We start from the raw sequence: 26,600 nt of genomic DNA, 5'->3' as shown, positions 1-26,600 counted from the left end.
AACTAGTTCAGTCACACAAAACTGAAATATGATGGTGCACACAGAATAAGTAGCCCTGTGGATTTCACAGTGGGGCAAGAGAACCCTTTTAGGGCCCTCTAAGCCTCCCATTTTTGTTTTTAATCCTGTGTTTTTTGACATGTGCCTTTTCTACATAAAGAAATGTACATTTAAGAAGCCAATGTAGGAAAAATGTAATCCTAAATTAGCAGAGGCTGGCAGTAAGAGCAAGGTGAGGGGCTAGCACTGTGGTAATCATTACACCCTCTTCTAGAACAACAAGGCGAGATTCCCGCCATAGCGACAAAGAGCACAGACTCATGGGAAGAAGGAAGGAGGAATGCTCAGTAGTTAGTGTGGTGCTGGTTCAAAGGATGGAGAGGCTGGTTACCTTTGTTGCGATTTTCAGGGACTCCTGGTTTTTTACCTGTTCAGACAAAGAGAGAAAGGGTGGAGCACTGAGCACACGGTTCTAGACATCGATGGCCCTGCTGGTGTGGGGAGGGGGTGGGGGGCTCAGTGCTCTCTTGGGCAGGTTGCCAGACATGGGATGAAAGCTCTGTATGACACAGCTGCCATTTGGGCTGAGTATCACTGCAACAGGGCTGCAGAATTTCAGCATTCCTCTCTACTTAATGCCGGTGCCATTCCCCACTTTCCAGCTCTTGGCCCTCACTCTGCTGTGACAGAGGATTTGAATGAACAGAACTATGTTCTTTGGACTGAAGTGTAGTGGAGGGGCCAAGATAAAATTTTAGGCCTGCTCCCAGCATTGCCACAAATGTCACATGTACTGGGGGATCACTCTTTGAGACTCAGCTTCCAAGCAGAGGTTCAAATGTAGAGCTTCTCAAAGTCTGTCATGGTGAGCCTCCCTAAATTAATATGGTTAAAAAAACCAGGATCACTCTAATGTTCTGGAACTTCTTTGTTACTTGGAGCCCAAGGCTGCTTGAACTATGCTCCAAATGAGAAGAACCTTCAAAATTCTTCCTCAAACTGCTTCCATTTCCCTATGGCGATCTGGATGTTGAGTTCTAGATGTTACTTTGAGAGTTACACACTGCATCAACCTGTCTGCACAGGGCAGTTTCACACACAGCGCAAACAGAAGGAGGCAATTAAATGCAGATTCACTTTTGTCACATAGGGCGGGAAAGCCAGTACTCTATAAATTCTCGGCAACCAGAGACCGCTGTCTTCTCGCGTGAAGGGGCCTTGGGACATTTTACATGGAGATTTCTGCCAAATGCATAAGGCTCCTTATACTTGGGATTAATTAATCTGGAGCAACTACCACTCACCAATCAGTAATGCTAATTAATCCCTAATTGACAATGAAATGGGTAAACAAGGGGAAAAATCTACCCACTTCCTTGTTTGCAAATATAGGAGGACAACAAAAAAAGTGTGATGGGGGCAATGAATCTGCAGTGAGTGACAGTGAACATGTAGTCCTTCATACATATACATACTTGTGTATAAATTCCATGAGATTTATACATATGCAACTGCACAGGATTGCACTTCAGTCCCAGCAGAATTAGATGGTAGAATCTTGAGATTTGACTGTACCAATTCAGTTTGTAGGTAGAAGGTAACATTTTCAAATGTTCCCTCAATGTAAGGAAAAGAAAACCAACCCCCCAAAACCTTTGTACATCAAAGATAATTTTTATCTCTGTTTCTTTCCTGATGTTCTAGCTTTCTACTCGCAGGATATTTTATGCAGGAAGGCATTCAAATTGCTAAGATTAATTACTTAAAGTTCAGCAACAACAGTATATAGGAGAGGTTCACACTAAACACTTGGATACCTAAAATAACAGGCACAGCTCTAATCTCATCTACTGTAATCTGTTCTACGAGCATAGTAATCCCTTAACTTTTGATGTTTGTGTTTCTTTGCACAAAGGAACCCACACATACCTTAAAATGGCTATTATTTTTTCCATCATGAAAGAAGTTAAGCATTGTTTTGTTAGGCAAATAGCAACGTATCCCCACCTGACTTCTCGTATACCTCTCGTATACCTACCTGACTTCCTAACCCCAGGTCCCCCCCCCCCAAAAAAAAAAAAAAAAAAGAATTTGAGATATGTTATTTTTGCCCTGGTCAGCAAAAAGAAATGTTCCATGAAGAGACAAGACTGACTCCATCCAGCTACTGAGGAAACAATATAATCACCTTTCCCTTCAAGCGTTCCTTTAATGCTTTTGACAAATGCTGCCATTAGATCGTTTCCATTGAGAGGATGCTGGAGACCCCATCAGGTGGTCATTTGTACTTATCCCCATTTGGCTTACGAGATGGATTTTAAAGTGCAGATGCTTATTCTGCTAATGGTAAGGAAACTGAGCAAGGCTTTGCTTTTGTAAACCACATACCAAGGTTCTCTTTTCCCTCCCAGTGGCAAGTGAGAAAGAAGTTTCCTTATTCGGAAACTAAAGCTACCACTTGAAACGCAGCATGAATTAGACTCATATGACTCCATAGCCAATATAGTGTGATACATACTGCTGAAACAGCCTGGGCTCAAGTTGGCTGCTTGGCTACCCCCCCCCCCCATGGCTGTATTTAGCAGTGTCAAATCACTGTTGTCCAGATTAATTCTTCTGAATTGTGAGGATTTTATTCTACAAAATGAGAATAAGACGGACATATAAGGTCCTCATGATGAATATGTGGAAAACTAAGAAGCATTTTATACATTAACAATCTGGCAGATATTATTACTTTCATAGCAGCATGATTTAATGGGACTTCTAAATCAAGACTTACTGACAGAAAGAGGTGTATTCTCTCAGATGTCCCCTGTTTTTCAAATTGTTCAAGGATGATGTCTGTGCCAATGCATCCCACAATGCTCCTCTATTAAACTTTATGTAATTAGACTCCATGTTTTCAAATTCAAATAGTCATTTAAAAATAAACAAGAGCAGATGAGACATTTGCTTGATGGTGAAGTCCTTGGATCAGGGGGCTTCATGGAAGAATTGGATAGTTTTAATTATGGGTCAGCTTCCCTTTTGCGATTTCACAGTTGTAAGAAGAACCTGCTGGCTCCATGTACTCCAACATCCTGTTTCCAATAGTGACCAATGAGATGCCTTTGGGAAGCCCACAAGCAGGATGTGAAGGCCTCCCTGAATTTGCGTACAGCATCTGCTATCCAGAGGCTGATAGGCCTTTCCTCCACGTATTGGTCTAGCTTGGTGTAGTGGTTAAGAGTGGCAGACTCTAATTTGGAGAACAGGGTTTGATCCACTCCCCCTCCACATACAGCCAGCTGGGTGACCTTGAGCAAGTCACAGTTCTCTAGAGCTCTCTCAGCCTCATCTACCTGACAGGGTGGGGAGAGGAAGGGAAAGGTGTTTGCAAGCTGCTTTGAGACTCCTTTGCATAGGGAAAAGCTGGGTATAAACATCAGCTCTTCTCTCTTCTAAGTCTTTTTAAAATGTTACCTGTGACTGTAGAAGGTGGCTCAATTGAGCAGATCTTGTTACTCCTCATTTTTGCACCTTGTTGAGCTGTAGTTGAATAAGGATTAGAAAAACCTCCCTTATTGGCCACATATTGATCTTACAGCACTTGGCATTGAACTTCCAACATATCCTAAATCCCCCAATTCATCAAGTCACACTACGGGTGTGTGTGCGCTCTGCTTCAGCAACGAAGGATCAATGCACTTATAGATACCTCCAAAGATGCTTCCCTTTAGCAGCCTGATTCCTGTGTTTTCTTACCTTTCTTGGTCTTCTTCTCCTCATCTCCTTCCCCTGCTCCCAGAAGAGTGAAAATTATTCCAGTTTGTGAGTTGATACCCACAGCTGTGACCACCATTCGACCAGAGCCTTCCATCACATGAGTACCTAGTTAAAAAAAAAAGGCAGTACATTGGAGAACTAGAATTTAAAATGGCCAGATAAAATTATAATTAATTGTAAGATGAAGTCAAGTAACTGGGATACAAAGACCGACTTTGAGAGCACAAATTTAAACTGATGCCATTAAAGCTTTCCAGAGCTCTCAGTGGTAACAATGCATGCATGTAGCTCCTGTGGGTTCCGCCCTCCTAACTCATTTCAATGGAGGGGAAAGAACCTTCTGTTAAAATGAACAGGGAAATTCTTGCAGATATGAGCTATGTTCACACAAAATATTCCTGAATAAAACCAGTTAAATTGTTGAACCTATGCTTTCACCTTCAACAGACACCCCCTCCACACACAAGTCAAGGATCAGAAAAGCAATGAAATATTTTTGGGGCTACTTCTTTAACATTATACACTGGAATACTTCCTCACCTGCTCACTCAGCCTGAGACAAGCATGTGAGTCATAGAGTTGGAAGAGGACATAAAGGCCATCTAGTCTACCCCCAGCTCAATGCAGGATCAGCCTAAAGTATCCATGATTAGTATTTGTCCAGCTGCTGCTTGAAGGCTGCAGGTGAGGAGGAGCACATTACCTCCTTAGGCTGAACTACCCTGACTGTGAAAATTCTTTTCCTGATATCAAGACAGTATCATTCTAAATGTAGTTTAAACCCATGACTGCAGATTCTATCCGCTGCTGAAAACAGGAACCACTCCCTACCCTCCTCTAAGTGACACCTTTCAAATACCTAAAGACAGCAATCATGTTCCCTCTCAACCTCCACTTCTCCAAGCTGAACAGACTCAAATCCCTCTGTATTTCCTCAAGGGCTTGATCCCCAGGACATAGATTATCCTCCTCACTCTCCTCTGCACCCTCTTAATTTTGTCCACATCATTTTTGAGGTGAGGCCTCCAGAACTGCACACAGTACTCCAAGTAGGATCTGACCAATGTAGTATACAGAGGGACTATGATGTCTTGTGATTTTGATGTGATGCCTCTGATGATACAGCCCATTTACCTTGTTTACCACTGCATCACACTGTCTGCTCATATTTAGCTTACAGTCCACACATACCACAAGATATTGTTCACACACACTGCTGCTCAGAGGTGTATCTCCCATCCAGTATGCATGCTTCTCAGTTTTGTGACCCAGATGAAGAACTATGCACTTCTCCTTATTGAATTGCATTTTGTTCTCATTTGCCCACATTTACAGCATGTTCACAGCTGACAACAACATTTGGCTTACCAGAAAGTAGCATGGGGTCTTTGTCTAAAGACTTCTTGACTTGATCTGATTCCCCAGTTAGAGAGCTCTCATCAATTTTCAGATCGTTGCCTTGGATCAGGATACCATCTGCTGGCAACAAGTCACCTGTAAAAAAGAAAATGAACAGTTTGCCAGAGTTTTAGACCATTCTTCATCAAATGGAAAACTCATACACCTGATGTTTCCAACATATAGTTTAAATGAAAGATTTTTGGATTCTGGCAATTCCAATGAAGTTCAAAATTGTATGGACATTTTGGTGATTTTGAGGCAGACAATCAAGCTAATGAGAATAAAGGAAAATGTAGTATACAAAATCTCGTTTTTCAAACTCATTTTTGAGGGGATCAAAGATCTCAAGCATTAGATCTGTAAACTTAGGCAGACTGTGAGTGGGTGGTCAGGAAGGGCTGTGTCAGTGCTTGGCTCTTGTGGCCATTCTTGCATGGCCAGGGAAATGTCGATCGCCCCTTTGGGTTCTGGAGGCGAATTTCCTCCAGGCCAGAGATTCTGGGGGTTTTTTTTTGGGGGGGGGGCAATCATCTGGACATGAAATTGGGATCAGTATGAGTGGGCAGGCAGTTGTAAGTTTCCTACACTGTGCAGGGTGACCCTAGAGATCCATTCCAACTCCATGATTCTATGATTCTAAGTGTTCACCTTGCTGAGTTTTTCACAGTGCAAATTTTTGATAAAATTGTTCCCCACCCAATAGATTTTCTCTTAATGCTATCCACCCAATGTTCCTTCCTCTGCTGTCTGTCTCTTCACTACAATTCATCAAAACAGTTAAGTTCTTTGCTGCCTTGAATTACTCAGTTGTTACTTTCTTAGTTCACGATATTTGCCCATACATTCTTCCCACTCGGTTATCTTCCACCTCCTACATCATGTCAAACAAAATCGCTTGTATTATTCTGTCATACCTACAACGTCCTACACTAGCTACTTTCATTCTTAGAAGCATGGAATTTTGGTGAAAAACAGAGGTTTGCATTACCAAGGCAGACCATTCATATTGCCTGGAAACAAAAACAGAAGCAGGGCAGGTATGCCAGTATTTTTAAGCCTCTCAGTTGTTAAATAAGGTGCCACCCGAGGGGGAGGAGAAATCATTAGGTTGGGCATGATCGTCCACTTACCGTACTTGATCTGAGCAATGTCTCCCACCACGATCTCAGCCACAGGGATTTGGATGACTTGCCCCTTGCGGATGACTGTGAACTTCTGCTCCTGCTCAATGCGGCTTTGGAGGCCCCGGAATTGCTTCTCTTTGCTCCAGTCATTGAAGGCTGTGACCAGCACCACAATGATGACTGAGAAGAGGATGGCTGCTCCCTCAATCCAGCCAGCCTGGGCCTCACCCTCATCTTCTGCTCCACCTGCTGCTTGCCCACACTCTGCAAAAGGATGTGAGAAATTTCTTTTTGAATATTGGTGCTCGAAAAATTTCACAAAATGCAGTCAAACAGCATTATTATTGCAGGTATGTATATAATATTTGTTAGATTCCCATGACAGAAGGGACAATGAAAAGTAAGCCATAATGCTCTGTAGACTATCAATAAAGAGCAAGCAAGGAACATGGCTAGTTTGGGGAGTGAAATATTCCTTCTACTATTGGCCCAGGTTTTGAGTAAGAAACGATTTCTACTGAATATTGTAAAAGTTCATCTGAAATGAAGCCCTTCAAAACTAACCGAGTGTGTGCAAAAATATATTCCTTTTCATAAGCATGTCTTAATTTTTTCATTTTTATATTTTAGAAAGCATAATTGCACTCCATTGAAACATAAATACAAAATAGCAAAAATGTTGAACATTGCTTTCTTGTTGTATGGAAGTGTAATTACACTTTTGTGACACAAAACAAAATGTAACAACCACTTCAATAAAATACAGCGGCATTCCTCGCCCGTTTAATGTAGGAACCAAGGAAGAGACAACACTCAGCATTTGAAGAGGACAGATATAAACTGTGGGTTAAGCTTTCTAAAACTGTACTTTGGAGGAACTGTGAGAAGCAGAACATTATCTCAGGAGCTGACTGCAAGCTCCGCCCTCTGCTGAGTAGGCCTTTGTGCTATAAAAGGCCATTGCTTGCAATACAAACAAAACCCAAGACTCTTGGGGTCTGGATTAAATTATAATACTCTGTGAGGAGCCAAGAGTAAGAGCTAAAGGACTCTTGGCTGTTGGCTTTTTGCCTGAGGAACAAATCGAAGGGTTCAGTGAAAGGTAGGACTGTTTGTGGAGCAGTTCAGATGGATCAAAGTGGCATGAAGACTGAAGAAGGTTGCGTAGTGACATGTACCATCTGCGGAATGTTTGTCTTTTTACCCCAGAGGGACAATTTTTACAAATGCAGCAAGTGTAAATTAGTGGCTTTGCTGGAGGAGAAGGTCCGGGGATTAGAGAAACGATTGATTACACTCCAGGAGGAGGGAAATCTATCAGAACAAAATCAGGAGCACCTAATACAGGAGGGTAATAATTGGAAACACAAAACCATGAGGCACACAAAGGATGGACTACGATGTCTCTACGCTAATTCACAGAGTATGGGAAACAAGCAGGAGGAACTAGTAGTCATAATAGAGGAAGGGGGCTATGACCTAATAGGAATCACAGAAACTTGGTGGGATAATACTCACAATTGGAATACTAAAATTGAGGGGTACAATCTATTCAGAAGGGACAGACAAGAAAAGAAGGGGGGAGGTGTAGCAATATATGTTAGGAATCTTTATACTTGTGAAGAAATACAGGTACCCGAGCATGAAAGTTCAGTTGCGTGTATTTGGGTAAATATAAAAGGAGTAGGAAATGAGAGTGGTATTATTCTGGGTGTCCGCTATATACCACCAAGCCAGTCAGAGGACTTGAATGAGATATTGCTAGATCAAATTACACAATTTTTAAAAAAGGGGAAACAGTGGTCATGGGTGACTTCCATTACCCAGATATTGGTTGGAAGACCAACTCTGCTAAAAATGCAAACTCCATTAAATTCTTAACTTGTCTTGGCAACAGCTTCATTTCCCAGAAAGTAGAGAGGGGAACCGGGGGATCCGCTATTTTAGACTTGATTCTCATCAATAGGGAAGAACTGGTAGATGAGGTGGAAATAGTGGGCACACTTGGTAGCAGTGACCAAGTGCTTTTGGAATTTTCAATCATAGTCGTAGTCTTTACGTAGTCATACGTATAGACTGGACTTCAGGAAAGCTGATTTTCACAGACTTAAAGGTATGTTGCGTAGAGTCCAGTGGTCAGAAAGAAAGAGATGGGAGTCCAAGAGAGTTGGGAGTTTCTTAAAAGTGAAATACTGAAGGCTCAATCACAAACAATTCCATTGAGAAGAAAAGATGGAAGGAGCCTAAGGAAGCCAAGTTGGCTCCATAAGCAGTTGTCAAAAGATTTGAGGAAAAAGAGTCATTTAGGAAATGGAAGGAAGGCCTTGTTACCAAGGATGAGTATTAACAAATAACCAATAATTGTAGCGGAGTGGTAGAAAAGCTAAAACTCAATATGAGTTTAGGCTAGCAAGAAATGCTAAACATAACAAAAAAAGGCTTCTTTAGTTATATTTCAAGCAAGAAAAAGAATAGGGACACCATAGAACCACTGTGAGGGAAAGAAAGTGAAATTATAACAGATGATGAAGAGAGGGCTGAATTGCTTAACTCCTATTTCTCCTCGGTCTTCTCTTGGGAGGGAAATAGTGATCAATGTGGCAAAAACGTAACACAACACAGGGGACGGAATGGTGGCCTAGGATCACTGTTGGAACAGTCCACAAACACCTAGTTTCTTTAAATGAAACAAAGTCTTCTGGGCCAGATGAACTGCATCCAAGGGTACTAAAAGAACTTGCAGATGTCATCTCTGAACCTCTGTCCAATATTTTTGACATTTCTTGGAGAACAGGTGAGGTGCCAGACAAATGGAGGTGGGCAAATATTGTCCCCATCTTCAAGAAAGGGAAAAAGGAGGATCCGGGTAATTATCGACCCGTCAACTTGACATCTGTAGCTGGCAAAATTTTGGAACAAATAATCATACACTCGGTCCTTGAGCAACTGGAACTGAGAGCTGTGATTTCTAGGACTTAGCATGGATTTTGCAAGAACAAGTCATGTCAGACTAACCTTATCTCTTTTTTCGAGAAAGTGACTACCTTGCTGGAGCAGGAGAATGCCATGGACATAGTTTATCTGGATTTCAGTAAAGCTTTTGATAAGGTTCCACGTGATATTCTTGTTCACAAGTTGGTAAAATGCGGTATGGATCCTAATTCTGTCAGGTGGATCAGTAACTGGTTGACAAATCGTACCCAGAGGGTACTTGTTAATGGTTCAGCATCTTCTTGGAAAAGAGTGACAAGTGAAGTACCCCAAGGATCTGTCCTGGGGCCCGTGTTGTTCAACATATTTATAAATGATTTGGATGAGGGATTAGAGGGGATACTTATTAAATTTGCAGATGATACTAAACTGGGAGGGGTAGCAAACACAACTGAAGACAGCAACAGAATACAGGATGATCTTGATAGGCTCGAGAAATGGGTTAAACTGAATAAAATGAAGTTCAATAGGGACAAATGTAAAGTTCTGCATTTAGATAGGAAAAACCAAATACACCAATATAAGATGGGGGAGACTTGTCTTGGCAGTAGCATGTGCGAAAAGGATCTAGGAGTCTTAGTAGATGATACATTGAACACGAGTCAGCATTGTGACTCAGTGGCTAATAAGGCAAATGGGATTTTGGGCTGTATCAAATGGAGTATCGTGTCCACGGGAGGCGATGGTACCGCTTTACTCTGCTCTGGTTCGGCCTCATTTGGAGTACTGTGTTCAGTTTTGGGCACCCTAATTGAAGAGGGATGTTGACAAACTGGAACGTGTCCAGAGGAGGACAACAAAGATGGTGAGGGGTTTGGAGACAAAGGCATATGAAGAAACGTTGGGGGAGCTTGGTCTATTTAGCCTAGAGAGGAGACGACTGAGAGGGGATCTGATAACCACCTTCAAGTATTTAGAAGGATGCCATATGGAGTATGGAGCAGGATTGTTCTCTCTTGCCCCAGAGGGACAGACAAGAACAAATGGGATGAAATTAATTCAAAAGAAATTCCATCTAAATATCCGGAAGAAGTTCCTGACTGTTAGAGCGGTTTCTCAGTGGAACAGGCTTCCTCAGGAGCTGGTGGGTTCTCTATCTTTGGAAATTTTTAAACAGAGGCTAGATCTGACGGAGAGGATGATTCTGCGAAGGCAAAGGGGTGGCAGGTTACAGTAGATGAGCAATTGGGATGTGAGTGTCCTGCATATAGTGCAGGGGGTTGGACTAGATGACCCATGAGGTCCCTTCCAACTCTATGATTCTATGAAAACTCTTCCCCCTCTTTTTAAGCTTCCTTTTATCATATATATCCCTAAATGCAACCTCATAAGAATCTTAGATTTCAGTTTCACTCCATCTTAGATTTCAGTTTCACTCTGCTAATATAAAACCCCAGAAACTGGGGAGAAATTCGGCAGAGGAGGATTTCTAAAGCATCTCCAAATATTTTTGTAGTGAGCTGTATTAAGGATGGCAAGGGCATGCTGCATCAGGAGGCCAGAGTGCAAAGGGGAAAGGGAGGATTCCCCCTGACATATTAATAACATTTATGTTTTTTATTTGCTTAGTAACTATGACAATATTTTACAAAGCATCTGTCAAACCTGGTGGAAACTGTCGACATGTGCAGAGTGCATGACTGAAAAGTGTTCATCCATGGAATGGAGAGAATGTTCATGAGGAACATGTTCACAAGGAGTCAAAATGTGTCTATGGCACCAACAGGGGGGATTTAAGAAATGTAACATACAGCAAAGTCGCACTTGCTCTTTTCTGGCAATCTGGATTTACTTTAATGCAGCAATTTCAAGCCACCTTTTCCTAAAATAATCAGCCCTGTTCCCTTCCCCCAATAAAATCCATACAACTCCTTAGAAGAACTGTTTCACTATGCAGACAGTTTGGAAATCTGCCCTGTTCGTGCTACCTATTGGTTAGAATCAGGCAAAGGAACCTGACTCCTCTCTCATTTAAATATATATACTAAGCCAATTACAAAGATTTCATCTAACGGGTTGTATCCAGACTAAACTGGCAATTTCTCTAAATCTCTCTTCTTGCTGTACTCCCCCCCCTCCAATGTCATTCTCCAGGAGCAGCATTTCATCAAGATTAGTAGAAAGATGAGGTTTATTTTACAAAATTTATATCCTGCCTTTCTGCCTGCATGAGGGCTACCAAGGCAACTAACAAATTAGAACATAAGTATCGTAATATAAATTACACCTTAGGTAAAGGTAAAGGTATCCCCTGTGCAAGCACCGAGTCATGTCTGACCCTTGGGGTGACGCCCTCCAGCGTTTTCTTGGCAGACTCAATACGGGGTGGTTTGCCAGTGCCTTCCCCAGTCATGACCGTTTACCCCCCAGCAGCAAGCTGGGTACTCATTTTACCGACCTCGGAAGGATGGAAGGCTGAGTCAACCTTGAGCCGGCTGCTGGGATTGAACTCCCAACCTTATGGGCAGAAAGCTTCAGACAGCATATCGCTGCCTTACCACTCTGCGCCACAAGAGGCTCATAAAAAATTACACCTTAAGAACCATTAAAACTGTCAAATATTATACAATTAAAACCAGGCTTCAAAATCAGACAGAAACATTAAAACATTGGGCAGGAAGGAGGGATACATTCCAATGATGGAAATTTTAGTGTGGATCAAACCTAGCGCTCAAAACTTCACCTGCTTGGTGAGGAAGAATGGCATTGGGCTATGTAACCACTTGCCAAGGGATCAGTTAAAAACTGGAAAGGAATTCTAATCTCACCAATAGAATCTAAGCACCTCTGTGAGATGTAATACAGAATTCCTTTCCCCAATCCTCTGTACATTACATGCATGGATTAATAACACCTGGTATGTGACAGCCATATAGTTGAACTGCATCTTGGTCTACAACAAGTGTATTGAAACCCCACAACTGGCTGAAGTGTATTAGGACCTCACTAGCACTATGACCATGTTTTACTGCCTTTTTAAAAAGGAAAAAGACAATGGGTAATATGTAATTCTAGGCAGACTTTGTTGTTGTTAGTTGCGAAGTCGTATCCAACTCACCGCGACCCCATGGACAATGATCCTCCAGCCCTTCCCGTCCTCTACAATTCCCTGGAGTACATTTAAGCTCGCACCTACTGCTTCAGTGACTCCATCCAACCACCTCATTCTCTGTCGTCCCCTTCTTCTTTTGCCCTCAATCACTCCCAGCATTAGGCTCTTCTCCAGGGAGTCCTTCCTTCTCATGAGGTGGCCAGAGTATTTGAGTTTCATCTTCAGGATCTGGCCTTCTAAAGAGCAGTCAGGGCTGATCTCCTCTAGGACTGACCAGTTTGTTCACCTTGCAGTCCAAGGGACTCGCAAGAGTCTTCTCCAGCGCTCGGCTTTCCTTATGGTCCATCTTTCGCAGCCATACATTGCAACTGGGAAGACCACAGCCTTGACTAGACACACTTTTGTTGGCAGGGTGATGTCTCTGCTTTTTAGGATGCTGTCTAGATTTGCCATAGCTTTCCTCTCCAGGAGCTAGCGTCTTTTAATTTCTTTGCTGCAGTCCCCATCTTAACCCAGTCTAATTCCACTGTAGATTGGAATAATTGTTTTGGACGAGCTTAGTTTATTTGGTTACCATTTGTTTGGGTATAATTTTGGGGAAAACATACTGAAGGAAATAAATATATCAAAATTGGAGATTGATTCCACAATTAAGAAGGGTACATATGATTGATTGTAACCTGCCGCAAGACAGTCTTAAGAGCAGCGGGATATAAATCAAATAAATACATACATATATACAAGAGACGACAAAGCCGCTGCACTTCTAATGGCTGTGAATATGAGGGAATTTCAGAAAGAAGAGTTGGTTCTTATATGCTGCTTTTCTCTACCCGAAGGAGTCTCAAAGTGGCTTACATTCACCTTCCCTTTCCTCTCCCCACAACAGACACCCTGTGAAGTAGGTGTGGCTGAGAGACCCCTGATATTACTGCTCAGTCAGAACAGCTTTATCAGTGCTGTGGCAAGCCCAAGGTTACTGAGTTGGTTGCATGTGGAGGAGTGGGGAATCAAACCCGGCTCATCAGATTAGAAGTCAGTGCTCCTAACCACTATGCCAAGTTGGCTCTCTTGGTGAAACTTTTCTGACCTCATTTAAATGAAGAAGACCGAGGATATTATAGCATCAGTTATTATACAGTTATCAAAACAAACCTTTTACTCACACCCAACATAAGTAGAGCCCTCCAGGATCAGACCAGTGGTCCATGTACTCTAGCATCCTGTTTCCTACAATGGTCAATCAGTTGTACTGGCAGGCCATTGAACTGGTTACAGAAGCCAAGGCCTTTCTTTGATGCTGCCTGCTAGCACTGGTCTTCAGAAGTTGGATGTCTCTGTATATGTAGGTTCCCCTTAGTCATCATGGCTAATAGTCATTCATGGACCTACTTCCATGAATCATGGACCTACTTCCATGAATCTGTTTATCCCCCTTATAAAGCTGGTTGTGCTCATGGACTTAACTACATACACTGATAGTGAATTCCACAATACTCACTGAGAAAAGAAGTATTTTCTTTTGTTCTACCTGAAGCTATTGTCCAGCTTCCCTGTATCAGCTTCCCTGGGTGCCCCTGAGGACTAAGATGAAAAATCTCTCTCTACCCACTTTCTCCACCTTTCTCTTTGTTGTTTCCCCTCCTTACCTCAACTTAAAAGTCCCAGATTCTTCCGCCTGTCCTTATCCAGGTACATTATGCACTCTTCCCCGTCTGCACTCCAATTCAGGTACAGTCACTATAGTTTGCCATTACAGATGAATGGCAAACTTTGGCATTACCACTGAGTGATAAACAGGCAAGCATAAACCACCCACCAGGGTCATAAGGTTGAGAAGACCCAATACATTATCAAGTGCAACTACCTCCAGTCAACTGTGGCTCTGCTTCCCCTGCCTCTCTAAGGATGCTTGCCAGTGCCCACCCTGGCTCACTTTGAGAAAGCAGGCAAAATCATTACTGTTTAAATAAGTATCTCTGAAGACTGGGGTATTAACTGGTTTAATCTTATTTACTGGCTTTGGGGTTACTTGGTTGTATGTCAGCAATTCTTCTTAGAGGGTATGGGCAAACCACCCCTATAAGGCCACTTGCTATCTGGTCTAGTGAAAATTTCTTCCCAGGCCCAGCAGAGCAAATGGCAATGAACTACACCTACAGCCATGTTTAAATTCTTAATTGTAGTGAACTAATGTGGAATCTGGTAATGACCAGCCACAAAACTCACCATCCTGAATTTCAGCTTTAGGGCAGCCAAAATAGGATTTAAAACGTGCACTCCAAGCCTGACAGCTTTGAAGCCGGAGGGGAGACTAAGCAGAACTTTCAGTGCTTAGAGGGTGAGAGTCAAGGGTTTATGTAAGTCACAGTGTAGTCCTAAACAGACTTGCATCCTTCTAAATCCACTCAAGACAATGGGTTTAGAAGGGTGCAACTGTGATTAGGACTGCATTGTCACTGTTTCTGCCTATGCCTAATGGAAGTATACAGAATGATGATTTATGGAGGTCTCATACATAATGCAGCTTTTCTTGGATCTTTGTTTTAAATGGAAAGTATATTTAGTCCCAGCTATATCTTACATACAAGCAAACCCTGTGCCCCAAGTTCATATCACTATCAGCCTCCTTCCAGCTGTAGCAGCTTCTAAGGCAGCCTTTTCCAACCTTTAGACCATGGAGGACCCTCTGAAATATATTTTTAGGCTTTGAAGACCCTTGGAAGTGATAGCTAGCCATGCTTCCCTGCCATTGCCCCTGGAAGTGGCATAACCATCTATACCCTTCATCCTTCTTTCACTCCCTCCCTCTGCCTTTACTACTACTATCGGATATTTGCCTCCTATAGCCCAGAAAGAGGGGCAGGAGCTGAGAAGACAGCCCAGACTCCCCCCCCCCCCATACCATGCCACAACCTTCGATTTTTACATCCATGACCTACCCACCAAGTCCTCCAGGTGGAGGCAGCCAGTTCCCTAGCTTGTGGCCAAATCCATTTAGGTAGGAGAAGAAAAGCTGTGGACCCCCTCTGGAGCTCTTGCAGACCTCCAGAGGTCCACAGAACCTTGGTTGGGAATTCCTGCTCTAATGCCTCAGGAGAAAGAGAAAAACATGTGAGAATGTAAGCCCATGATCTTTTTAGGATACCTGATTCATGGTTAGGGAAACAAATGCAAGAGTCTTAAGGATGCTTTTAGATGACATAGTTAATTGGTTTCAGATGATTAAACAGAATTAATTTTGAGTGTGTTTATTATGCACAGGAGCTACTTAAAATAATGCCACCTGAAAGCAGCTTTATTATAATTGTGGAGGTGTATAATCCAATTAGGGATGTTAACGAATTTCATGACAACTCTGGTTTGGTTTGAAAATTCAATTAGTCTAGTTTCTCCACACATGGGATAAATCTGTAGTTACCTTGTTTCTCAACTACATAAAAATGGACTGAAATATTTGTATCAAAACAGACACCTGGTTCTGTGTCATTTGTACAAAGGTTGTATAGAAAAATAATACAAAACAAACTAGGGTAAATGGGAAATCTGGCCAAAAATGCATGACTAAAGTCTTCCTGAACATGCATAAAAATGAAAATTAGTGGAAATGTACATAACTGCACATTCCCAATCCCTATTTCCTACAGCCTCAATAGGCAATCACCAATTATGATATTTAACATATGACTTGGAATTTCCTACAGTGTTTCCAAGAGACGAGTTAGGAACTAGAGCAATGATGGAAAATATACTAAAATAACACTCATGTAGTCTGGCTCACACTTCCCCTTCCACATAATGTTCTAGAGTGCTTTACTGCTGACTTGGTGGATTTTTTTTAGGGGTGGAGAGAATCTGGACAGATCTTTAGCAGAAAGAAGCAGCATGCAAAATAAATGCTTACAATATTCCAAACTGCAGCAATAATATCTTTCCAGTATGATGAACATTGCTAAATGCTCAGCACAAAGTTTCGGTAGAATGCCAATGAAATTCATTGACACACCAGGGCTGAATATGCATGGAGCTTTTATTCCAAACCTAGGTCAATTAATTCCCTGCCGTCTACACTGAATGTGATTTCCATTTTGACTTTGGGCGATTTAAATTTTCCCTCTGCAACAAGCATGATTGATCTGGAACGATCCTACTTCCCCCCCGCAATACCCTGGAGTGGATATAACCCTGGATATTTGAAAAATCAGCATGAGTAAGCATGTAGCTGTCTGCTTTCCCTGAAATAACTTGCTGTGGAGCCTCCAACATTGTAGAAAAGCCCTGATTGGCCAGGCCATCAGTTCTTGGTTCCCAGGTTGCATGGCTTCCCTTAAAGGGGAAGCCCTAACTTCTCTCAGCAGAAGCTCCAGAAGCCCTAACTTCTCTCGGCAGAGATTTGCCTCTTGGATTTACTCCCCCTCCTCTGCTGTCTCCAATCCTCCCCCCCACCCTTTCAAGAAAAGAAAGAAAGAACTGTCTTTCCTTAGGTTCAGCTGGGCCAGGCATTGCCCTCTGTCTTGCCATGCCTCATGTGGGGCTTTGTTGAGGGCTGCCTCTGCCTCAGTTCATGCCAGATTCTGTTACAAGCCTTGCCTTGCATGGAGCATGGCTGAGCCAGGTATCTCAACTTGCCTTGCATCTTGTGGGATTCAGCTTGGGTGCAGTTCTCTGTTTTGCTTTGCATGGAGCTTGAGCAGGCACCAGCCTTGCTTTGTTTGGGCCAAACCAGGTGACACTACCTTCCCTGTCTTGCCTCTTGAATGGGGCTCCTAATCTCCATAATCCATCCCTCCTGTCTTGCATCGGACCTGGGCATGTAGAGCACTGCCCTTTTGTCAGAGGGATGGCTGGTATGGGTGGGGAAGCCATCAGCCAACAAGGATGTATCCACATGCTTTTAATGGTCAATCTTGGCCTTGCCTACAAGGTAAGTAAGGCTGAGATTGTGTAACTGTCCCAAGTAGGGATAGTCACACAGATATGTGTTTGTGACAAACTTTGGCCAGTTTGTGGTTCATAGACTGAAGAGCTGCCAAGAATATTCATGAATTTTAAGACAGTTTGTGGTGGTTCATTAAAAACAAAAAGCAGGGGCTTAAATGGCTCTGAGCCAGCTAAACCCCTGCTGTCTTCACAAAAAACAGCTGAGCACCAGGGAACAGAAAGCAGGGGTCACAATACAAGCTTGTTTGGTTTGCAAATCAACCTCCTGGTTTAGAATCATAGAATCATAGAGTTGGAAGGGATCTTCAGGGTCATCTAGTCCAACACTCTGCACAATGCAGGAATTCACAACTACCTGCCTACCCACAATGTCTCCAATTTTATGCCCAAGTGATCCTCCCCACCAAAAATCACCAGAATACAGCCTGGCCTGGAGGGAATTCACCTACCATCCCACAGTGGTGATCAACAATTCCCTGGGTATGCAAGGAAGGGCCACAAGACACAACACTGGAACATCTCTTCCTGCCCATCCACTCACAATCTGCCTAAGTTCATAAAACCAGCCTGGTGTAGTGGTTAGTAGTGCAGACTTCTAATCTGGCAAGCCAGGTTAGATTCTGTACTCCTCCACCTGCAGCCAGCTGGGCGACCTTGGGCTCACCACAGCATTGGTAAAGCTGTTCCGTCGAAGCAGTAATATCAGGGCTTTCTCAGCCTCACCTACCTCACAGGGTGTCTGTTGTGGCGAGAGGAACCAAAAGGCAATTGTAAACCACTTTGAGACTCCATCCAGTAGAGAAAAGAGGCATATAAGAACCAACTCCTCCTCTTCCTCTTCTACTACTACTACTTCTACTACATCTGGAAGAAGTTCCTGACAGTTAGAGCGGTTTCTCAGTGGAACAGGCTACCTGGGGAGGTAGTGGATTCTCCATCTTTGGAAATTTTTAAACAGGCTAGATAGCCATCTGATGGAGAGGCTGATTCTGTGAAAGCAAAGCGGTGGCAGGTTACAGTAGATGAGCAATTGGGTGAGTGTCCTGAATAGTGCAGGGGGTTGGACTAGATGACCCATGAGGTCCCTTCCAATTCTATTATTCTGTGATTCTACTACTACTACTAATTCTACTTCTTCATGGTTCAGCTCATCCCTAGTCCAAAGGTCACTCAGTTTTCAGGGCTTTCATGGGGTGGCTGCTGTTGAATGTTAGCAAGTACACTAAGGGGCTCATTTGAGAATTTCTTAACGTATCACTCATGGCTTGCGAGGGTCCAGAGGAGGCCTTCCACTTCCCTCAGCACTAATGGAAAGAGGTGTGTGCTCTGAGGTCTAGCTTACACGTGCAGTAGAAAGAGGTGGGTGAGTTTTAATGTGATAAATAGGATTGCACCTCCATTACTGCATGGTGGAAGATATATGTAAATACTTTATTTGTTGGAAATCATATGATAGAACTTTAAAAAATATAATCTGCCACCTGCAGCCTTAAGTAATAAAAGGCTATTCTACTTCCACAGGATTTCCCCTCCTCATTCTGCTGCATGTATAGACCAGGCTTGACAGAATATTGATGAGGAGGCATTAGGCCAGAAAGCTCGTGCTGTCAGGTCTTGAAAAGAGTACCAATGCCTGAAACAATCTTGGTTATTCGTTTTAAAGAATGCCCTCTTGGAGGATCCTGACAAAAGGGGAGTAAAGCACACACACTTAGTAAATAAATGTGGTTTACAGGTAGATTTTTAACAGTTAACTATTTCAATTGAGTAACCAAGACTGCTATGTGACTTGAGCAAAAGGGGGGCATCAGGAAGGTCTAGGGCCAGTTTTCACTTCTTGTGCATAAAGTGGAATTATATGTTCTATACTTAAGAAAAGAATTTCATCAAAATCAGAATGCTGCAATTCGTACAAATTATGCAAAGTGAGGAAATTTGCATAAGCTTTGTTCTTTGTATTATTTAATCTGTGACTCATTAGTGGGGAAAGAACTATGCAGAACACTGAAAATCTGCCTTGTGATCATGTTAATCCTACTCTATACTTCTATCAAGGATCAAGCTACACAATACAATATCTAGTGAGCTGAGTCTGGGAACTTAATTTTCCCTACAGTACTGTTGTGGGGAACTACATTTTAAAAGACCCCAGGGACCCAGTTCTGCTAGGGACTGCAGCATGGGGGTGGGAAAGGACTATCAGATATCACCACATGGGAAGTTATCTGAAGTTCTGACATAAGGCAAATAATTCCCACCCAGGCCATTTCAGCTCAGGAAAACACACAGGGGGGGGGGGAAGCTAGGAGTCCCTCCTTCCCATGCCTTGTCCTGAGCAGTATTGCCCCCCTGTAGGCTTTCAAAATGTAGATAGGGTCAGAAATCATACTATGTACCTTGACCCTGAGATTCCACCAAACATTACCCCTCTTCCCAGACATATAGGCTAGAAACATGGCTTCTAAAACACATACACAGCAATGCCAACGTTTTAATAGCTAATAGTTGTGATTTTATACAGTAACTAGGTTTCAAAGCCCTTGTAAGAATGGGCTTTGAAAGCCCCCCCCCAGCGCCAAGCACACCCAGCGCCCCAGGGAGGCAGCAGGTGCACTCCATGGGCCCAGGGAAGCCACCCCTAGCTCCCTCCCCCCACCGAAGCCGTGGCTTCCCCTGGCCCCCCCCCACGGAGGCCGCAGCTTACCGTCTTGTGGCTGATGCTCCCTGTGTGTGTGTGTGTGGGAGGGGGGGTGTTGGGAGCCACTTTGCACCTCCCAATTGGCTAGAACTCCCAGGTGAGGGCCTAAACGGAAGGTGCTTTGTGACTTCCGATTGGGCCCTCACCAGGACCGGCCGCGCCCACTCTCCACCTCTAAGGCCCTTAACAAGATATGATACCGTTCAAAGAGCGGTTACAGATATGGATTGTTAATTAATTGGAAGCCACCAACTAAATTCACAAATTAATTTCACAAATTAAGGATGCCATTGTGATGTTGTAGTTAGAATATAAGATTATGACCTGAATTTAAGACCCAGGTTTGCTACAGAAGCTGATTGGGTGACCTTGGGCAAGTTATAGACCCTCAGCGTAACTTACCTTGCAAAGAAGTTGTGAGTAGAAAATGAACAACATAAACTGCCTTGGGCTCATACTGGGGAGAAAGGGTATAACTGAAATAAATAAGAGTAGGGCTATGAGATTCTCTGGACACTGAATTCTGTGTCAAGTGCTAAATTCCATGCATTCATAGTACCAAATGCACACAGGGTAGCCCATGCAAAACCTTTTATGAGAGAAAGTATTTTACACTAACATTCATGAAATAACTGGAGTTAGCACTCTTCCACTAACCAGGATTATAAATCTAGATTAATTTCTGGTTTTGGATCCCAATTAATGTGCATATGTGTGTGTGGCGGGGATGCTCAGCAAAATAAAGAGATAAGAGGAACAAGGCAAGCATTCAGACCTGCAAAAAGCCAGGTTAATGCACACTTTTTAAAACCATGGTTATATGCCTGAACACAGTTTGCTTGTGCTGTGTAAAATCCCTTCCTATGTGTGAATATTAAAGAGGAGAATGATTTGTGGGAACCATCTAGAAGTTCCACCAGCCAGAGATCTTGTTCATTGAACAGCTGCCTGACATACCGACTTAACCCAATAAAGCATCCCCCTACCCTGTATCTCCGTGCCAAGAAAACTCTTCTGCATGTCATGCACCTGCTAAAGATATAACTGCCATGTCAGAAAGAGATGGCTACAGCAAACCTAGGACTTAAAATCATAATGTGTGAGGTGGCTGTCAGAAGTCTCTGCTATTTTAAGGACTACAAACATTTCTCAATTAAAAAAAAACTGAACTTCTCAGTTAGCTGGTTACAAGCTGCATTAAAACAGCCCCAGGCACCCCCAGCACCCAATCCTACACTCTATCCTCTACATGATATCCTTACATGCATATCTAACATTTTCCTAATTCAATTTTAATGGCACAATCAGCTAATTCGTTAAGCAGGCTTTGAACCCTTTAGGGCTCAGAGATCCTTGGATATAAGGCACTGAATTAAGAAGTAATACTTGCACTGGCACATTTTAGGTAATAAATTTAAAGAGCTGTCACAAATTGATGTTTCAATAGGAGACATTTAAGAGTGAGTTGATAAGCTACACAGCGATAAGTCACAAAGCACAGATGGTATTCATTCAAAAGTGCTGAAGAATCTCAAAAAGATGAAATTACAGAACTACTGAGTGTAGAAAATCAGCTTATGTGCCAGAGGTTTGGAAGACAGCTGAAGTGATGCATTGTGTGTGCATGTGTGTGAAATTTAAATGCTATAAAGTTGCCTGTGGAAGTAAACATGGTAACAGTGCAATCCTAGGAATGCTTTCCTGGGAGCAAGCCCTCTTGAATAGATCCGAGTAGTATTCTGAGAAAACCTATTGAGCGCTCTCAGAGCAATCACTTCAGTGCCAGGGGGAAAATATGGTGAAAGCTAAAACTGTCAGAAGTAGACTGTATAGTCCACCAACAAGATGACATATTAGACTAAACATAGTAAAAAAGTTCTTGCATAAGTCTCTCTGAAAGCACATTGTTAGATCAGGATTCGCAAAATGCCTTATAAAGCACCAAATCATGACAAGTTGAGCTGATGAACAGATTATAGGGCCAAAGAGGGACAGGAGGCACAATTCAAGATTCAACTCACAGTAGGATTTAGGACCCAAGATGGAAGTGGGGCAGCTAAAACTCACCACTCTCAGACAAGCTCCAAAGAACAGATCAAGACAGAGGAAGATCACCAAGGCAATGTAAGCAACAGAGTTCTGGACACAAGGAAGAAGTTATTACCAGGCAGACACAGAGACAATACTGAGAATTCTGTTGCCTGTTTCTCAGACGACTTCTATGTGTTCCAGTTAGTAAATTTGGCTACACTCTTTGACAGCAGAGCTTTCCGGGACAGTCTATAGACATAAAGGACAATGTGGATGGGTCTTCTCCCCATACACCGCCTGCTGCCCTATTTCCAGATGCTTTCTCACCATTGCTTCTTCCCAGTACACTGCTGTCTTCTTTACACTCCCTGTCATTTCACCCATGACAGCAGAAGAGAAAGCAGCATAATTTCTGTTACTACACAACTGGCAACAGAAAATATATAATCCAGGTGCCAGGAAGAAGCAGTGTTAGAGTACTTTCCAGTGAGTGAAAGCTACAGGGCAGGCACCTGGAATAAATGTCCTGTCTTCCAATAAGGTGGAGTTTTCTTAGGGATGTTGGTGAATTAAAAGCAAGCTGGAACCTGTCCTAGAAACCCAAAACAGTGAAATCCAAGGAGTTTGTCAATAAATAATAGGATTGTTCTATAATTAAAATCACTATTTTTATTTTTAAACATCAGTTTTAGAAAAGGTGTTAACACAGAGTTGGTACACAAGTACACAGTGCCTCTCTGAACTATCAAGATTTTTTCTGGACATTGCCAAACAGGCAAACCAACCCTAAATGTTGGCTGTCCCAGTAAATAAGTGCTCTGGACAAAGCACAGGGCTACCCTGTGAGAAATACAATGAACAATTACATTATGCTGGCAAGAGAGGGAGACATAACTCGGGTATTGCAGGCAAATAACATGTCAAACGTTTAAGATGATAGGACAGACTATGAACAGGATGATCTTACCAAACTAGATGAGTTGGCAGCAAAATGTCAAATGAAATTCAACACCACGAGTGCAAAGTGATGCACACTGGAAACAGCTACTTAATGCAAGTGTAGAATATTGGGCTTTAAATTGCCTCCCTGAGTTTAAACTCGCTGTGCATAGATGATGCATGCATCAGCTCAAATGTACCAAAGCAGGCAAAATGGCAAGTAGAAAGGTTAAGAACCATTAGGGACAAAGAAAAGAAATAACACAAGAAAAAGCTAACAATGCCTATAAAGAAAAATCAAGTGTGCACAACTTGATTCCATGTGCTATTCTCAGGGGGGGGGGAATACAATGGAACATAAAAATATTTTTGACAAAAGGGAACAAAACGATACCAAAGGCAAGGACAGATTCTATTATGAAGAGATGTTTTAAAATCTGTATAGTTTGTCAGCTAAGGAATGCTATCACAGATTTTCAGAGAACTATGGTAAAGTCAGGAATAGTGAATAAGGAATTTCTATATTTTAATCAGTCGCACAAGCGATGTATGGTGATGACACTTACATGTGACCTTGCTCCCAGGGCTATTTATCAAAGTACCTCCAAATGCAACCAAATATAACTAAATCTACAAGTACTGGATTCAATTAACAGATGATTTCATGTAATGAGTAATTAATCTAGGAACCCCAGACTCATCACTCTGCAAATATTTATAAACTGGTGATCCCTGGCCCACCTGAAGTTCATCTGGCTTTGACCAGGGCCAGGACCTTTTCGATCATGGCTCCTGCCTGGTGGAATGAGCTCCCAGAAGAGCTACAGGCCCTGCCAGAGCCAACACAGTTCTGCATAGCCAGTAAGATGGAGCTTGAGGCCAGACTAAGGGGAGATTTTGGGCTCCTCCTCCGATACTCTCCAATTAGGGAATGGTGGCCAGGAAGAGGGGAAGGTTTTGAGGGAGGGATGGGGGGTTATGTTTCAATTATTACTTTATGTAGGGTTCTAATTCTGTACTGCATTTTAAGCTGTTGTGAGCCACCGTGAGCTGCCTGGACCAAGAATGGCAGGACATAAAAATAAATATAATAATTTCTACAGGATTTGTGAAAGTTCATAGAATAACTGAAAAAAGCCTGAATGATATAAATACAAACTACTACTACCTGCTACAGTGAGGGCTTACTATTTCAAATGCTAGAGAAGGGAGGCTTAAACTTGGACTACCCTATCTCGTCACTCCCAGGCACAGGATGCTGGGCTGAACTAACCATCACTCAACTCGGCCATTCTCACTGATGAGCCAATAGGAAATTGCCAGTATAAGATCTACCATGACAAGTTTTATACTGATAAAGACCATCAGATACTAGTAACAACAGGGGTAGTCAAACTGCGGCCCTCCAGATGTCCATGGACCACAATTCTCAGAATTTCTGGGAATTGTAGTCCATGGACATCTGGAGGGCCGCAGTTTGACTACCCCTGATTAACAACAAGAAATGCCATCACCAGAGAAACCAAAAATCAGTAGGCCAAGACTCTGATAGATCCTAACTGTAGGACTCTGCGGCATATTTTAGAAGCAGCTGTGAGCATAAATATCTACAGCAGCATCACATATCTAAGCACACACCTATTGCATTAACAGTATAATCTCAACGCATTTATCTCTCCTCATGGGTCTTAAAATGTCTCCTGCCAGCAAACTTCAGTGATGATGCTTTGTTTAATCTTCAGAAACTTGCTCAAGGCAGCTTACAAAATAAAAATAATAGGAAAAAGCATTAAAGTAGATTAATTAAAACCCATAAATAAACAGCTAAAAAGGTATCCCCTGTGCAAGCACCAAGTCATCGCCTTGGGATGACGCCCCCAGCGTTTTCATGGCAGACTCAGTATGGGGTGGTTTGCCAGTGCCTTCCCCAGTCATTACCGTTTACCCCCCAGCAAGCTGGGTACTCATTTTACTGACCTCGGAAGGCTGGAAGGCTGAGTCAACCTTTTGAACTCCCAGCCTCATGTGCAGAGCTTTCAGACTGCATGTCTGCTGCCTTACCACTCTGCGCCACAAGAGGCTCTTATTAAAACAGTTAGTCCAGCATAAAACAGACCATAAACATACACTTTATTCTTAAAATTGCCAAAGGAGTATCTTCATTATTCCTTCCTGTGTTTTGCAAAACATTTTCCAAGCAAACAGCAATATTATTTAATTCAGCGGTCCGCAAGCTTGCGCCCGCTGTGGACCGCTGCTCCGGAGTCCGGGGAGAGGGCGGCCCGGGGGCCCGTGCACACGCGGCAGCCCCAGCGCGAGCGTGTATGCACGGACTGCCGCCATGCCGGCGGCCGCGGCTCCCCCTCCCGGCCCCTCCAGGCCGCCAGCAAATCGGCCGCTAAAGCTTTGGCGGCCGATTTGCTCACGGCCTGGCGAGCTTCTCGCTTTGGGGGGGGGGAGGGAAGAAGGAGCCGCGGCCCGGCGCCAAGGCTGGGGACCACTGATTTAATGGCTAGCTTTGAATTCTCTTCTTTGTCATCTCTGATGTTTAAAGATTGCCTTAGCACATTGTTTGCATTCCCTCATGCCCAAACTGTTCCTGGGACATTTTCCTTTGAAAAGACAACTGGTACAGAACACAACTTTATATTGCACAGCTTTTTTGGCCAGGGACTGGGATTTTACCTCAGGCTATGCATTATTAGGTGTCACTCACTCAAAGACAACCTCGCCAACTCTTCCTCTTTATTCTCATGCTGTTCTCAGATTGGCCCATTATGCACGGGGGGAATAGCGCACATTCGGGGTCGAATGGCGGCGACTAAAATCACCGATAACGCATGGTGCCGGCTGCAACCGGCTGCAGATTCGGTGCATGCTGCCGAAAAAGCCGTGTTAGCGAAACGTGGAAGAAAGCGCAGCTTCTGGGTGACCAGGGCGCAACCAGAAGCGGCGCTGGGGTCACCGCGTGCATAATCGGTTACTCTGGGTTTTGCCGCCGTTGCATTCCGTCCCATGCATTAGCGGTTTGCTTAGCTTCTTCCCCCTCTGCGTTTTCCCTGTGACCCGAAATCGCCTTTTAGGCAGCCGTGCATAATGGGCCATTCTAAGAGCCTGGGAAAGCCAACTGAAAACTTTCCTTCAGAGATGAGGGAAACCTGATTTAGGTTCCTAAGAGAGATTTGAAACCCTCAATGGCAACTTCTATAAAAAAGTATAGCTTATAAGCCTTATATGCTCTGAAAGTAATACGAATCAGAGTCACAGAAGCAACACCCAGTTATATTCTCGGTCTTCTATGGCAACACTGTTGATATAATTTCCTAGTGAAAGTATGGTTTTACGTACATGATACAACAGTCTCGCAGAAACCAGGCTGGCATGGGACTAGCCAGAGCTTGGATGGGAGATTTCTTGGAAATCTATCCAACCATTTTTTATCCTGCGCTACCTAAAAGGGCATCAGGGCAGCACACATGGCTGATCTCATTCAGTTTATCTTCACAACAGCCCTGTGAGAGTGACTGGCCTAAGTTCACCCAATGAGTTCATGGTTAAGCAGGGATTTCAATTGAGGGTGTAGTCTGCACAGGGCTTTTTACCCACACCCAGTCCGAATAAATCCCTGCCATCTACACTGAATGTAATTTCAATT

At 43.1% G+C, this 26,600-nt stretch overlaps 1 protein-coding gene across 7 annotated transcripts in view; it reads right to left on the bottom strand.

Annotated features, from left to right (window-relative positions):
• The window catches only part of ATP2B4 (ATPase plasma membrane Ca2+ transporting 4), a 193,577-nt gene that overhangs the window by 51,259 nt on the left and 115,718 nt on the right, over positions 1–26,600 (bottom strand). For 5 of the 7 annotated variants that reach the window (XR_013230447.1, XM_077334619.1, XM_077334616.1 and 2 more), the window contains exons 4-7: positions 6,300–6,557; positions 5,137–5,262; positions 3,748–3,873; positions 392–427 (exon numbers count right to left, since the gene is read on the bottom strand). Coding sequence is in view for 6 of the 7 variants with exons in the window: in XM_077334619.1 (XP_077190734.1) it covers positions 392–427; positions 3,748–3,873; positions 5,137–5,262; positions 6,300–6,557 (546 nt within the window). In the remaining variant the exon portion in view is untranslated. The remainder of the gene's footprint in view (positions 1–391; positions 428–3,747; positions 3,874–5,136; positions 5,263–6,299; positions 6,558–26,600) is intronic. The other 2 variants (XM_077334617.1, XM_077334615.1) reach the window with 1 other exon arrangement.

Source organism: Paroedura picta, chromosome 4, assembly GCF_049243985.1.
Source record: "Paroedura picta isolate Pp20150507F chromosome 4, Ppicta_v3.0, whole genome shotgun sequence".
NCBI lineage: Eukaryota > Metazoa > Chordata > Lepidosauria > Squamata > Gekkonidae > Paroedura > Paroedura picta.
Note: the sequence above shows the minus strand (reverse complement) of the source record. Positions and strands in the feature narration are given on the sequence as shown.